At 33.7% G+C, this 17292-nt stretch overlaps 1 protein-coding gene across 6 annotated transcripts in view; it reads left to right on the top strand.

Moving 5' to 3' along the window:
- The window catches only part of KHDRBS2 (KH RNA binding domain containing, signal transduction associated 2), a 926489-nt gene that overhangs the window by 837456 nt on the left and 71741 nt on the right, over positions 1-17292 (top strand). For 4 of the 6 annotated variants that reach the window (XR_011974335.1, XR_011974338.1, XR_011974337.1 and 1 more), the window contains 2 exons: positions 9363-9536; positions 11472-11532. Coding sequence is in view for 2 of the 6 variants with exons in the window: in XM_072642542.1 (XP_072498643.1) it covers positions 9363-9460 (98 nt within the window). In the remaining 4 variants the exon portion in view is untranslated. Of the gene's footprint in view, positions 1-9362; positions 10458-11471; positions 11533-17292 lie in introns of those variants that run through there. The other 2 variants (XM_072642542.1, XM_072642543.1) reach the window with 1 other exon arrangement.

Raw genomic sequence — 17292 nt, 5'->3', positions numbered from 1 at the left:
GTCATGTGACACAGTTCTAAATGATATAGAAAATCAAAGCTAAGAAATCAATGAATGCTGCAGTAGTATAGGAAATCTTGTGAGAGAAAACAAGGACTTGTTGGTCTTTGAAGGATGTATAATAGAGGAGTAAGTAAAGATGAAATGAACTATCATTCTGGATGAGAGAAAGCACAGAGCTTTTCCAATTAAAGATTGAGCTGAAAGTCTTCAGTAACGGGCACAATATGAAGGCATTTAGATACCATCCTAGAATATTAAACTACAACATTTTGGGCTTGTAAAACCTTACATTTATATAATGTTTTGTAAGCTGCAGATCTCTATATTATCTCAACTGATCCTCACAACAATTTTGTGAGGGAGTTGGTACTCTTTTTCCCATTTTAAAAATGAAGCAACTGAGAATGTGAGAGTTAAGAAATATTTCTCTTCCAGGGAAAACAGAAGTGACATTTGAAAATATTCAAAATACTAACCACTATCTAGAACTGAATTTAAGTCCCAAGAACATAACAGATTGTGAATGAATTTAAATAATTGGCTATCTTTGTAGGGATGTACAGTACTGCCTTTTTCTGTTTGTAGAAATGGAGGCTAGAGGTTTTTCAGGCTTTTACTTTTTTTAAGTCTCCCGTTACTGAGCAATCAGTTACCTAAAGTGGGTTTGTTGTGTAGGGCTTCCCTCTCTCTCTTTAAGGTGCATTTTTAAAATGAAATTTTAAAATAGATTTCTTCCCTTTCTTTATAGCTTTAACCTGCGCATCTTAAAGCAAACCACTTTGAAATGACAAAAGTAGTGGATGATAATTACATGGATAGCTGAATGGATCTTTGATCTCATAAGTATGGGTACTTCCTTTAGAAACTAAGATTACAGCTTATCTATTTACTGTAGCTCTAAGCAGTTCTGGTCCATGCCCTCTCACAAATTTCCCACAGGGTTATATCCAACATTCCTCTGCATATCTTACCATTGCAAGTATACCAATGGATCAGATACATGTGGGGTGTCAATTTAATTATTCTTTCCTTTCACTTCTACCTACTTTTTTTGCTGGACTTTTTGATGTCATTGATTTAGAAGGCTCATGGTGAGAAAGCTTCCACCAATACAGATTGTTCTGTACTGGGGAATTAATAGTGTTAGAGAGTTTTTAAAATTCAAAGGGGTTAAGGAACTTACACAAGGTCACATAGCCAATATTGTAAGAGGTAAGATTTGAACAGTTTCTCCGAGCTTTGAAATTGACTCTTTATCCACTGTGGCATAGTAACTATGCCAAGTTGTCTCTCTACCACATGACAATCAGTAGGTAATAAACATGTATACAATTTATAGAACATGAACTAGTTATTCTGTCATTCAATTTCATGAATATGTTTTAAAAATTTTACTGAAATACAAAAATTATGTCTTTTCTCCATGCCAATTAACTCCAAGAATCACCCATTAACACATTAAATTGAATCAGCTGAAATTCACTAAGGCAGAATAAAAATAGTTAATTACTTCAATTACCTAATTAGTTGAGTGCCCTGGGAGTGGTTATTTACTATGGAAAACTAGGATCCTGGCCCCAGGGGTGAAAGAGATTGAACATTATTTTTTGAGGAAGGACAAATGGATTGCGTGTTCTCCCTTCAGATAAATGTGTACAGAAATCAAAGCAATAGATAAAGGCTTTACATTTCAACATTATTTGCTGATAAGTAGCCACAAAACAATCCTTAACCATACTTTTGAATAGCTACATTTACATAAAGTGATACCCTTAATAGATACCGGAAACTTATCCTGGAGAAAATAAACTTAATGGTTTAGAGCCAATGTGAATTTTAAGTAACAGCACTAAAATAGCACTATGTAATTGATGAACCTAGATGCTTGTGGTTTGAGATAATAACAATCAGCATGAGTTTTCCTTGCTAGTTGTGGGTTCTGTGTATTGATTCAGGGTTTACAAATCATAAATTGAACAAATTATCTATGTAGAAAAAGTACTATATTTAGAATCAGAGAATTTGAGTTCAAATCTCAGCTCTCCTTACTACCTGTATGAACATAAGCAAATCACCTTATCTCTCTGGACCTCAATTTCCTAATCTAGAAATTGAGGGATTTTTAGTAGATGAATTCAAAGACCCCTTCCAGCTCTAACTCATTGACTGTACAATTTTCTTCTCCTAACTGGTTCAATAGACAGTATACTGAGCCTAAAGGCAGAAGTAACAGAATTGAAATTTGCCCTCAGACACTTAACTAGCTGTGCAACCCTGGGCCAATCATTCTCCTTGAGTTTCCTTTTCTGTAAGAAAGGATGATAATAATAGCTTGCGCTGTCCATGGTGGTGAAAATTAGTGAGATAATATTTATAAAGCTCTTAGCGTAGTGCCTGACACATAGTAGGCACTTAATAAGTATTCCTTTCCTTCTTTCTTCCTCTTGAAGAGTTTATAATCAAGAATATAGAAATGTAGAAAGACTAACTCTGTATTTCTAATAAATTGTAAACATAATGCCCTTGACTGGAATTTGATACTCCCTCTGAAGGCATCTCTAAAATTTATCCTCCCTAAAGATAATGGTTTAGGAACTAATTCAGTAGGTACTCAATTTAAAGACTCCTTAAGCCTTAAAGACTTAATTGACCTCTAGCCCTTGTCCCTACTGAATTTCTTCAACAACCTCAGTACTTAAAAGTATCTCAGCAACAACCTAAGAGCATCATTTTGCAGCCTCAAAAATGCATTCAAATTTTTCATATGAATTCTCAATGCTCCCAGAGTGCATGGTCACACAGAACAATTGAGGACAAGTTGAGAAATGCCTACAACTTAATAAGCCTGGCAAAGACAAAGAAGACTTTAGAGATGCAAAAGTTTTTGAGGTCACTAGAGTAAAATAATGCACTAAAAAAAGCTGCTGGAGTAATTCACTTCTCTTTATCAAAAGGAGAACAATTCTTGATGCTTAGAGTGGTACTATGCAGTGAAACTTTACAAAAGTCTATAAAACTTGACTAACTCAGACTAACCAGGAGAAAGGTAATTCTAAATTAGTGATAAGTACAAATAATAGAATTTTAGAGGCAGAAGAATTCTTCAGGATCAATGCAAGCACTGCCATTTTTCTGGGATGGAAACTTAGCTCCAAGGAATGAAAAAATGACATCCAAAGTCATATATGTAGAAAACTGCCAATACAGGGGTAGAGCTTGGGTCTTCTAGCCCAGACCCCTTTCCACCATACTATTCTGCTTCCCTTTTTGAAAATGAGATCTTATTAATCCAAATAAATTCAGCAAATCTTACAAGGTGGTTCCAACTAAAAGGCAAAGCATTTACAATTAGCAGCACCATTTGCTTATAATCATATACCTAAAAAGTGTGTGTTGAATATTCAACAGTTTGTAACATACTATGGAAAATCTATTTCTGTTTTCAAGGAACTTATAATCCAATAAAGTTTACATACTTCAAGGAGTTCAGGAAACAAAACTAATGCACATTAAAACAAAATCATGTGACTAAAGCTCTACCAATCATTTGTTGGTTAACATTGTTTCCTCACATTAATAATATTTAAATGGTTTGTTTATTCAAAATGCTAGGAGAGTTTCAGAGGAAGAAGAAAACACTTTTGGCATGAACAGTTTAAAGTATCTGTTCAGCCCCAATTCCAATGAATTATCATAAAATCTGAATTCATGGAGTAAAAATTAATGATAACTTATTGCATACACAAATTAGTTATGATGTTCTAGTTTTCACTATTTAAAATATTCATTTTGACTTGCTAAATGATTATAAAAATGGCTAATTCAACTTGGTTTTAATGAAACCATGGAAAAGGAGCATCAGACCATAGTGCAATGACTAAAATAAATTTTAGTTCAATTCAGCAGAACATTGTGAAACATCTAATTTTTACAAGCTGCTCTGTGTTACGACAGAAAGAAAAAATAAGATTCTGCCCCTACTTTTAAAGAATTTAACAGTCTAATAGATTGCACATTTAAGGCATTTTGTTTTCAATTTTATTACTTTTGATGCTTCCCTTTTACTCATTTCAGACTTCAAATTATTTTCCTAATCTTCTTTTCTGATATCCTTTGCATTTTTGTTCATCTCTAAGGTTTATTCCAGAGCTAGCACTGTGATCCAAATGATTTGTTTCAACCGACTCTACCCTATAATAGTCCCATATTGCCATCTGCCTGAACTATGGCAATAGCCTCATAACAGACTGATTGAATTGGATCAAGTTGAATTTCTATCCCCCTATAGTTTGCAAAGAATTATTACAAAATAACTTTGAGCATATTTACAGCATAATCTAGTGTTAGGAAATCAGAAGAGGTAAGGAAGGATTATGTGATTAAATATGAATGGGAATGACGTAAGCATTACAAATAGATTAATAGAGAATAGATATCTACATACAAATATATATATATGCACGCATGCGTACATACATATATACACGAATAAAGTAAATATTCTAAGTACGTAAAAGACTTTGTCAAAGACTTTATCAAAAGACAAAGTCATAGACTTTGATAGAAATAACCTATTTATAGAACTATATTCTCTCCTAGTTGATGGAAATAATTTCTTTCTAGCCCTTCCACCAACCTTTGAAAACCCAATTTATTTCCTCCATATGCCTACCACCACATACATATACACACATCTCATACATCCATAATATGTATGCAGTGATTTCTGGATTATAAAATACATTATAACAGAGATTAGAACTCTGATTATAAGACACAATATAACAGAGATTAGAAGTCATAGTTTGGTATCAATTTTTTTCACATATTTATTATGATTAATAGCTCCAGCTAGATGTTACAATTGATAGAGCACTGGACCTGGAATCAGGATGACCTGAGTTCAAAACCTGCTTCAGATATTTACTATATTTGTGATCCTGGGCAAGTCATTTAAGCTTTCTCTACATGATTTTCTCATCTGTAAAAAGGAAATAGTATCTATCATGTATGGTTGTTTCAAGCATAAAATGAGATAATATTTGTGAACTACCTTGCAAACTTCAAAACACTGTGTTACTACTAACTGCTGTTACTGTTTTTTGAATAAAAGAAGTTGATTCTATATAATTCTGAAAAATTAATTCAGTAAGCTAATTAACTAAATCTGACATTCATAAAAGTTAGTATCTTCAAAAAAGTTGGAACAGAAGTAAAAATGTATATATTTAAAGGCATGAAAAGTCTAAAAGGAGAAAAATAGATGAGAGGAATCAGGATAGCTGATTAATAAATAGTTGCCTTTTAGCATGCTTTCACTTTTCAAAATGCCAAATAACATGAAGATAATAGATCTTGAGTTTTCTTTACCTATGGCATGGTATATGCCTGAAAGCAGGCATATGTAGTTTATGCAGAAATTTCAGTGAGTCCATGAACTTGAATCGGGAAAAAAATAAACCTTTATTTTCTTTAAACACTAACAGAAATTAACTTTAAAATGTAAGAAAGCAAAAATAACTCTACAACATTTTTGTGAGAATGGGTCCATAAACTTTAGCTGACTGCCAAAGGCATCTATCACACAAACAGGTTGAGAACCACTGCCACGAAGTCATATTTTTCTAATTCAAAAGCCAAAAATAACCTATATCTTGTTTGAGTCCTTCTCCCCATCACTTCATTTTACTCCCACTTTTTAATTTACTATTAGAGGTTCCATGGTACAGTGGAACAATTATTCTACTTTAGAATCAAAAAACTGTATTGAAACCTAGGGTCTCTCACTAATTGGTCACGACTTTGACTTTGGACAAGTCATTTCATCTTCATCATCATCATCATCATTGTCATCATATCTCTCTCTTTCTCTCTGTTTTCTCTTTAATAAAATGAAAGTGTCAGATGAAAGTCCTTTTCTGATCAATAACTAAGCTATTGGTTTATCTCACCTATGGCATAGCTAGTCACTCTTATAAGTGAATTCACCTCCAAGTCTCTTGGTCCCTATCCCATTTTCTCAAATGTCACAAGTCGTTTGTCTGGTTCCACAACTTGTTGACCTTTATCACTGAGTGAAAGTGAGCCACAACCCCTACATGACCTGGAAACAGTTTCAGAGTCTCCAAGAACATTTAAACCATGACAATCCCAAAACGTCTACTTTATGGATTCTGGACTGACTTCCCTATAAAAAAATTACAGAGAAATATCAGTTCTGGAACCATTTTGGTCCATTCTCTTACACATCAGAAGTATTGCTTTATGAGGACTCAAAATTGACCAATCTCCACCAAATGTTCCTCTCATCATGTAGAAACATAAAATAGATATAGAATAGATTCACTGCAGGTCAGAAATACCCAGCTTTTTTCCTAATAATAATCATTAAACTCTGGAACTGCCCCAACCCTCCCCACCTCATGTCCCCTGGAATGTGAGAGTCAGTTCAATGTCCTCAGTGCTGTCATTTTGATGCATTCTGTGAGATCATGTTACCATGTAAGTATTTTGATACTTTACTAACTAATTTCTGGCTAAGGATCCAAAGTTGAATTGCCTAAAGCTGTGCTTCATTCTGTATCAGTGTTACAGAACAATTTATGTCTTTTTAAATTATATAATGTTATAATTGAATTATTTTTATTCAATTCATCTTGTTTCTTGATTGTCAGAGGTTCCTCTTCCTGCCTCCATAGTAATCAAAAAGTATGCCACTGGAGTATATTTATTGTCCCCAAATTATCTTGGACTTTCTGGATAAAAGTAAAATTACTCTTGTCCTTTGAAAATAACGTTGAGAATCATCATATTGTCCTGCAAAAGCCACCTTGACTTTGATTTAAAGGATGCAATTTGGGGCTGAATAGACAACTGTTTTCAGTGTAACATTTTTTATTTTCTTTTCATTCCTCTATTTTCCTTTCTTTCCATATTATTTAGAGCAATATATAGAACTGAAAAGGGCAACCAGACTTTTGAGAGTTATAATAGAACCCAATTTATTCACTACTATCAGAGAAAATATTCTTAATGTATCTGTCACTTTAAGTACGGAAACATTTAAATTCCTAATCATTTTGTGGAAATATTTCTCAAAATGTATTTTGGATCATCTTGTCTTATTTGATAAAGTAAAGGGATACTTCAGTACTTCAAAGGCTTGCAATTTCATCCATGTTAGTAGCCCCTCAACTCATGAAACTTGCAAACCCTCTAAATCGAAGTAGGTGATTTTCAGGAGTTATTGTGGCCAAAATATTTATCACCCACTGGCCAACCTTTGGTTCTTAGATAACATTTAATTCATTACTAAGCCTGTACTCAAAATTTCCCCAGCTCAGTTGTACCTACCAAAGCTTGACTTCATCAGGCATATCTTTCAGAGACTTAAGTTAAATACTTCTCCATCCCCAAACCCCTTCCAGAGTGAAACACTAGTTTAGGACCCTGGAGTGAAAAAAACAATTTCAAAATATTATTTCTAACACTATCTGTTGGACCTTGAGAAAGTTAACCTCTGTCTACCTCAATTTTCTCATCTGTAAAATGGGGATAATAGCATCTGTGTTATAGGATTGCTGTGAAAATAAAATGACAACACAGGCAGATAGATGGGCACAAGGGATGGACCATGGGACCAGGATTCAGTAATACCTGAGTTCAGATCTGACCTCAGACATTTACTCTCTGTGTCTCCCTAGGCTGGTTGCTTAACTTCTGTCTGCCTCAGTTTCTTTTATTATCTGTAAAATGGTGATTAAAATGGTGACCTCCCAGGGTTAATATGAGAATAAAATGAGTTCATATTTGTAAGGAACTTTGAAAGTCTTAAAACATGATATAAATGCTGGCTATTATTTTAATGTATAATGCCCTTAGCTAATCAAACAACAAGTCTTTAATAAGCTTCTGCTATGTATCAGGCACTGTACAAACCACTGGGGATACAAGTACAAAGGATGAAATAATCTCTGCTCACAAATAGCTTATGTTCTTAGGGAAGAGATAATCAAAACATACATAAAGCTACATAGCTTATCTATTAAGTGAATGAATATGTATACCTGTTCATTTTTCATATTTAAGTCTTTTATTTAGTTTCTATTGTTTTTCCAGTAACACAATGATTTGGTAAGTAATCCTCTAAGTGTGGCCATACCTCTCCTATGTATTGAAAAGTCTAGGTTTTCTAGTGGGTCTTTCCCACCCCAATCCCCATGCTTCTCAGATGCTTTGCCATTTAGAGTCATAGAATCAAAATTCTAGAACTGAAAGGGAACCTTAGTGACCATCTAATCAAAGGGTCATAGATTTAGAGTTGGATAGGAAATTGTAGGCCATTCAGTCCAATGTCTCCACTTTAGAATTGTCATCTGAGACTCAAGAACTTTAAGTGACTTGCCCAAGATAACACAGGCAATAAATATCAGAGCTAGAATTTGCATCTAAGTCCTCTAGCTTCAGTCACTGCTTGATTCTTGGCTATATTCTGAAATTTTGAAGTTGCTGGCAATTTGATTTTCAGATAAGTGGGAAGTTGCTTTATAAATACAAATCCATTTTTAATCCTCCGTGTTTCATATTTAGTAACCTTTTTTTTAAATTGAATCTGGTTTCAATGATTTAGGAGGTTTCTGGTGAGGAACTTCCTCAACCAGCATGGATCAGTGATCCCTGCCACAGTTTTAGAATTGCATTGTGCACCAACGGATTAAATTATCTACTCAGAGTCCTGAAGATAATATATGTCAAAGGTTGGACTTAAAGCCAGGATTTCTTCATTGGAAAGCCAGTTCTCTGTTCATAACAACACGTGGTACCCCTCTGAAGCAGACATATTGTGTGTGTGTGTGTGTGTGTGTGTGTGTGTGTGATATCAGTCAACTTTTTCATTTTTTAGAATTAGCTGAGGTTTCAGATTTTACTACTCTTTCAATTCTAAAATTGTTCAGTTCTTGGTCCACGTAACAGCCTTAGTTAAGATGTAAACATGGAGTAATCTATCCTAATGATTCCCTTGGCTACTCCTGCCCCATTTCCCACATACACACACACATACACTTTATATTACAACAGATTCACATGCTGCTAATGAAAGCACAGTCTTCCAACAACTGATCTCTTCTCCTGTCAAAATAATTTTCCTCCTAAGTGTCTCATTCTGTTGTTGTATTTGAACAGGTTTAACTCTGGAAATGTTTTGTAGTTTTACCGTCCACTGGTGAAGATCAACAGTTTTAGCCTTTCAGAGTGTTAATTTAATTTTTTTTCCCTTTTGGCCAGGTAATGTGTCTACTGTTCCATTATTGAAAATGTAAAATATTACATGTATTTTACTGTCTTTCTTTTATTTGTAGCACAAGAAGAATGGGCCCCAACCCGTTCCAGCCTAAAGGCACCACCTCCAAGGGCAGCCAGAGGGGGATACAGGGAACACCCCTATGGTAGATATTGAAGGTCTTCCTCATCTGTGACCTCACCTCAAAGACAATTAATAGCCTGTGGTCTCCACATAAACAGCAACAAGACAAGTAATAGTCCATTTCTTTTCTATCCTAGGGATTACTGCTCATGATTACCCCCTGTACTTCTTGTGTATTTCTTCCTATACTGTTGGCGTAACATTGACATTAGTATTATTTTATAACACGGACTTAAAAGACTTTGGCAAGCATCGTCTATAAACCATTCAGTAGGATGATATACTCTCGGTTGTTTTTCATTGTTGTGTGTATTTTATTTCATTTTATTTTTTATTAAAAGAAAAAGCATGAAGCTGTTACGAGATCTTGAGTTTCTACCAACTAGCTGAGGTTGAGCTTTGTTTAGGGTTGCTAAAAGATTGTAATATGATTTTTGAACTAGATGATAATCAAGATGTAGATAAGCTGTTTTAACCTGTCTTTTAATATATGTTAGTTAGATGAAGATGTTCGATATTCAGTTTGTAAATTTAATTTTAAATGCTGTTTTAATGGGGTTGAAAACAAGCAGCTACTGTATGTATGTAGCTAACTGAATTTGTTCAGTGTTTTAACCTGTATTTGTTAAAAAAGAAAAAACCACATAAAGTTCCATGTGTAAGCTTCTCTAAATAGGAAACCACAATTTTGTCAAATATGTTTGCCATAATTTGTCAATAAAGCTGAAACCTTTTGTAACAAACTAAATTTGGAATTACTTGTTTTCTAGCTTTAAATGCCTGCTTTATTTCTTCTTCAAGAGATGCCTAAAATGTTTTCTATTTAAAATTACAAAAATGAACCCAAGTCTGTTTTAAGAATTTTGTGTAAGCCTTTAAAAAATTGTATTAATAACTTCTGGTTGTTAAATAATTTAAAAGTTAACAAACTAAACTGTTACATGAATCATGGTTAGTAAACACTAATGTATAACATGTTAATGGAAAAACTGGATTTAGAATAATAAATGGATTTTAAACTATCCTCTAAGCTTTATCTTGCTAAACACAAACTCTGATTGACTTGTTTGTATTAGCATGTCTCACGTGAGAATGTAATGGAGTATAAAGAGGTAAGATTACCACTTACCACTGTCTAAATGCCTAGTTCTTCAACCTTTGAGTTTCCCCGCACATTAAATATCCCATTCAACATGTAAGCATTGCATAGATTCACGTTCTTGTTTTCACTCCGAGGAGTGTGTTGATGGCATTTGCGTAGTTTCTAATAACTTGTTTTGACAAACAAATCATCAGTGTCACTGGCCAGTTATTGCTATTCAACCTCAAAAACTCTATTTGTAATTTTCAGTGCTAAATATCACCGCCCTTGAAGGCAGTTTAGAGGGCTGATATTTCTTTTGAGACTATCAGACTTGATGGCTGATGATTATTAAGGAAATATGTCGCAGGACTCAAAGGATGACTAAACGTTAAACAGGTAACACTAATAGTAACTGTAATTTTGAGTATGCAACAGTAATGTTAAATATTCTCAGTTATTAAGTTACTGATAGTTAAAAAAGTAAACCTACAAAAATATAACAAATAGGTGTATAGGCTATTAAAACAACTAATTAACATTAACTAGAGGCACCAAAATTATTTTACAATATATAACCCTCAAGGTAATAAACAGAACTAAAATTAGCGATAATAGTAATGCAACTCTTGCTAACATCAAATATATAACCTAAATTTTGGTGGAGAAAAAAAAGTGAAAGACTTGATGGTAGGGATGGATGCCAAAACTGTTAATTTTTTAAAATACAGTTTTTTTGTTTACAGTGGCTTTTTGTCAATGTGATTGGTTTACTTTTTTGATGCGAATAAAGCATAGACATATTGCTGTTCAGTTTGTGAACAAAAATCTCTTGCAGCTGGAGTTGCATGCTAATAGCTTTTTGAAGCGTGTCCTGTCATCTGAAAGTGAATTTTGATAGCATTGGCTTAAGTTGAATACTGTTGGATTACATTTACTTTTTATTGTGTCTCACTGTTCCAGGTTTCTACAAGCAAAAGGTACATAACTGAGCAACAGATGTGATGTGTTAGGAAGTATTCAGGTAAGCTTTCCCCCCCTTCTGCTTCAAAATACGTCTTCTTCAGCAACAGAATGACACAGCTAGATATAACAGGAAGTGTACTTTAAAGGTTGCCTGCTACAATTCTGGTAAAGTTGAGATTGCTGCCAAATAAGCAGCTGTTTTACATGTCCTTTAAAGTCAGTGGTCTTTTCTAAATACTTGATGCTAATTAAATTTAACATTTACTGGGACCAGCTTTCTGCACATAAAAATTTCATAGTTTTAATGCCAGTGGTTTTTAATATCTGGTGCATGTTAGACCGTGAGTTGCACTAATTTTCGCTTTAGTGATGATTAATGTGTAAGGTTAGGAAAAGCCGTGGTATTGTCCAGTGGAAGGAGAATTGGCTCTAGAATCAGAGGCCCTGGGTTCAAATTCTGACTCGAAGGTTTATCTACTGTGTGACATTGATTGATTGGGTAAGTCACTTACTTTTCTGGACCTCAGTTTCCTTATCTGTAAAAATGAAGGAGGTGGACAAATTAGGTCTCCAACTTTCCTTCCAGCTCAAGATCTAGGATTCTATGATACATGATAATAGTTGTTTTGAATGAAATGATTAGGTTGGTCCTTTCATGTTTTTCTCTTAGCTCCAAACCTACTATAGCTAGCTCTTCAATTAAAAACCATCTTCATTTTCACCAAAAATTTCAACCATTTTCATTAGTTATACTTTTACTGATGATAATGCCAAGGTTTTCCACCAAGGGAGGTGCTAACAAGGTAAAAATAGAAATGAATTTCCCCATTAAAATATACCTGTTTCCAAGAAACTTCAATTTTATGTCCTCTTTCTTCTCTCAAACTTTTTAAGTAGAAAAGAAAAAGAGATTATCGTTTGTTCTTTCACATGATAAACATTTTCACTCTTTCAACTTGTTAAAATAACATTTAAAATATGAGTTTCAAAAAAGTAACTTCTGCCTTACTACAGTGGAGAGAAAGAGTTCCAGAGTCAAAGAAGATGTTTGTCATGCACTAGAAAAAGAAAAAAAAATCCACTTCCCTAAATAAGGTATGAAAGCTAAAATGTGGTTTCAATTCCATCCTTAGACATTATTGGAATCATTTTCATGTTTCTCTTTTTTGGAGCAGGGAGGTTAGCTTTAAAAAGAATCACACCCCAGAAAACATTGATTTACTTGTCAGTTGGAGGGCTTGCCCACCCATGGCTCATATACACTAATTCGCCAATCATTCCTTAGATGTGGATGTGCTTTATGAAAGAGAACAATTAAGCCAAAAGAAGGATCGAGCTTTTGATTCCTGCCTATCCCTAAGGCAAAAGAATTAAAAAATGTATCTCATGATACTCAAGCAACAGGGGTGAAGATGGCTGTAGGACATCTGGGAAAGGACAAAAGATGCAAAGAGCAAAGATGATTCCAATTTTCTTTCCAAGTGAGAAATTGTTTTTCTGCCTCAGGCTTTGCAGTAACTGGTCTGATCTAGATCAATCCCCCAAGGGAAAACAGACTGATAGACCTCAAGTCTCATAGCCTATGACCTTTATTATTTCTCTAAATCATCATCAGGGGTAGGATGGAAAGAAACAAATATCTGTGGTACCTTTTGCAGATCAAGGAAGTCCTTCTAAGAGTTCTTTCCCCTATAAATTAAACCCAGGACCAAACCCCTAAATATTCTGGAATGAAGAGTTTCACTGAACATAACACTAACCTAGTCACACACAAATATATGGACACACACAAACACATACATATAACCATGTATAAATATGAGAGACATTTTTAAATGGCATAATTGAGAAATAGCTATCCTCAGAGTCTAGAAGATACCTACATTCAAGGAGTGCTTCTGACACAAATTGGCTGTGTGATCTTTGGAAAGTCATTTAACTAACTTCTCAGTGCCCCCAGGAAAAAAGGAGAAGGATACATATTCAAGTGCACCACCTGTGATTTCACTGGTGTAAGGAATCTGCCACATAAGAGAAACTGCCTCTGCCCATGCACACACACAACTTAATAGTCCTAAAGAACTGTCTGGGTATTGAGAGGTTAAGTGATTTGCCCAGGGTAGCATATGTATTAGAGGCAATCTTAAACAGAGATATCTTCCTGATGCTGAGGCCTTCCTGCCTCTGTCTTTCTCTGACTGTCTCTATCTCTATCCCGCTCTCACTCTGTGTGCTTTTTTCTTTCTCTCTCCTTCCTGCCTTCTCTTCTTCCTTGTTTCTCTTTTCCCCCCCTTTCTCCATTCCCTTCACCACGCCTATAACTTCTTATCGTTTGAGAGGTTTCTTCAATGTCATAAAACTGCATTTTAAATGAAATAATATCTAAAGGAATTTGGAATAGTCATTACCAAGAACAGGAAATTAAATATCTATTGTTGATAACGTTGTTCATCTTTCTCTAATACCTAAAGTTTAGACTGGGTAATTAATATACATGTATACATATACATATATACGTATACATATATATATACATATGCATATGTATATATATATATATAAACCCAAATAAAAATGCTGTTCCTTCAGTTATGGAAAAGCAGTGAGGTTAGTAGGAAAAGCCCTAGATCTTCAGTCAAGAAACATGGGTTTGAGTCCTGATTGTGCTACTTTAATAGCAGTGCAATTTAGACAGCTCTCTAAGTCCTCATTTACTCATCTGTAAATTATGAACAAATATGATTTCAGAGTCTGCCTCAGAGGATAATTTGAAAGAAATCTAAATTGTAGATTTGTTACATGTTATTGTTATTAAAATATTTCTTGATGAAAAATTAATACTTCTGTAGATGAATTTATGTGGCATGCCTGTGTGACCTCTTTTAGGCAAAAAGGGTATTATTCAAAACAGTGACATAGTAATTTACTAAATTCCCCTAAGAGAAGCTGACTAAATAATATTAAAAACTCAAAATACCATTCGTCTTAAAATGTAACCAATAAAAATGTGATCATTTGATATAATTTACTCATGTAGAGGTGAAGGGATATTTTTAAGTCCTCATAGTATTATTTAGGATTCATTCTAATTTAATCCAAAACACATTTATTAAAAATCTACTATGGGCAGATCACAAAGCAAGGCATTTTGGAATCTAAAGTGAAATGTAAAAAAAAAAAATGTTTTGTGCTCTCAAGAAGCTTACATTCTAGTGGGAGAAAATTGAATATATGATCATTTTAGGATGATATAGTGTATTCCATTGTATATTACCATAGCATCTTGTATAGCTTCAATTTGAACTTGTTATTTTCTTCCCAGGGCCTTAGATAGCCTATGTATTTCTTTTATAATATTATCACTATTCTGCATTATAGTTATTTTATATTTTTCACATACTCTAGGCCCACATATTTTTTTATATCACTATACCCACCCCAATCCAACCAAGATTCCAAGTACCTAGAGGGCAAGAACTATGTCCTTATTATCTTTCTATCTAGGCTAGCATCTGGCATGTTGATATGCATATAGCAGGAACTTAATGAATGAAGAATAAACAGATTAATGTGTGAATGAAGGAGATGAATGTAGGTTTAAAAGAAATAATACATTTGAAACTCTATCTTTTAAAGTACTTTAAGTCTTTTTTTTCTTTTCCTTTCAATAGAAAAACTTGGAGTTGAAAGCCTCAAATATTCTGTATCCTCTATGATTTTGTCAAACTACCAAATAATTTCAGGTTTATCACATTTTAAGTGCACTAAATGTCACATTTTCTCTTCATTCTACAAAGGCAATGTATGATTCTAAAGTGCTGTCTAAAATAGCTGCATATTTATCTGATTATATGCATCCTATCTTGTTACAGTACTTACAAGCTAAATTGCCTAGAAATATGTAAATTTAGATAGTGTCATGTTTGGTAATATTTTATAGCACTTGAAAACATGGCAAAATTATTTCCCATAACTCAAAAAATAAAGGGAGAAATCTCTTCAATGGATATATTTTGGAAGGAAAGTTTGGAGATTGAACGATTAAGGGAAAGAAAATTATTTTGGGGAAAATTGCACACATAAGAGATTAAAATGGAATTTCATAGTTAGAAAGGTCATTCCTTCTCAAAATGCAATGAATTTTCACTGCATGATGTAAATCACCTATTAAAGGAACCATATTATCATTTGTTTATGACAATTCATCAACGGGTTCTGTTTACTTGAATTACCTTCCATTTCTAAACACTGTTGGACTGGTCTCTGTCATGCTCATTAGACATTCAGTTTTCCTTATGATAAGCCAAGATTCATAGTCTTGAAATATTGACCATGTTAGAAAGTATTTAGATACTCTCTTACCAAGATAAAAGTTCCTTGAGAATAAGCATTGTTTCATTCTTTGTACTTGTATTCCTAAAGACTAACACCATATTTGGCATATAGTAGATGTTTAATAAATATTTGTTGAAGTAGAAAAATGACTAACATGTTATTTTGAAAGAATACGCATTTTAAAATATCTTATTGTTATACTTAATCAATTTCATTGTGCAGATCAGAATTAAGTACCATACAGTAAGCCTACAGGAGTGTGAGAAAGTGTCCCATCTTTAATTTAATGAACTGGAATATTTTATTTGAAAAGGAAAAAAAAACTAGCCAGTGGGCTATCTGTTTTTATACTTCTGCAACTTTAGAATTGTTTTAATTCTTTATTTTTTTCTTTGAAATAGAGCTGTTCAAAACCTTACTTATAAAAGATGAATATCCTTTACAATTTTTTTGAGTGGAAGTCATCTATATAGCACATGAATGATCAGTATTCTAAATATAAGACAATATTGCTGTTTTCCACTTAATTAGTGTTTTACATAGAATCCCCCATAATTCCCCTTCATCTCTGCCTCCTGGTCTCCCTGGCTTTCTTAAAATCTTAGCTGAAGTCTCACCTTCTGCAAAAGCTTTTCCAGTCCTCCATAATTCAAGTGCTTTACTTATTTAGATTGTCTCCAATTTATCTTCTATCATCTCATTTGTAACGACTTGGTTGCATGTGGTCTTCCCTATTATACTGTGAGATCTTAGAGAGCAGAAACTATTTTGTTTTCTTCTTTTTAAAATATTTTCTTTGTATTCTTAGCATAGTGCTTGCCACTTTAATGGTGCTTAATACATGCTTGTTAACTTGATGACTTGGACTGGCATTATATTATCTGTTGCAACCTAGGTATAAATATAGACACTCCCTCCATTAAGATCCTCCTACACTGTTTCATTAAGGCATGAAGATGATTTGGTGTTCTTGAGGGTTAGTCCAGGAGATCACAAGGTCTGATAAATACTACCAAATTGGAAAGGCCATCAGTAGAGGTCCAGCAATATTTCATGATTGTAGTTGAAGAATGAGACCCATCAAGTTGAGAAAGACTCATTGTCATGTTGGTCATGGAAAAATGATTTTTTTAAAGCCAGAATTATCCAAGATAATCACATAGTTTTCATAGGGATTTTGATCTATGCTTGTTGAGGAAGTAACCACACTGATGAAAGCACAAGAAAGTAGGGAAGCATAGTATCATTTTGCTATGCTCATGTAGTGGTCCCATAGATTTTTATGAAAATGATACATTTTTGGAATATCACAGTCATGTAGAATTTATAGACAAATCATAAATATTGCTTATAATTTGTTAGAATATTCATTTCATGAAATCTCAAAGTTAACAAGGACATTAGAGGTCAATTATCTTCACCAATGCCTGAACAAGCATCCCGTCTACAATGACATAATAATTAATAATAATAATAGTAATAA

The sequence above is a fragment of the Notamacropus eugenii genome, chromosome 2, assembly GCF_028372415.1.
Source record: "Notamacropus eugenii isolate mMacEug1 chromosome 2, mMacEug1.pri_v2, whole genome shotgun sequence".
NCBI classification, from domain to species: domain Eukaryota; kingdom Metazoa; phylum Chordata; class Mammalia; order Diprotodontia; family Macropodidae; genus Notamacropus; species Notamacropus eugenii.
This window is presented reverse-complemented; position numbering and strand designations above follow the sequence as displayed.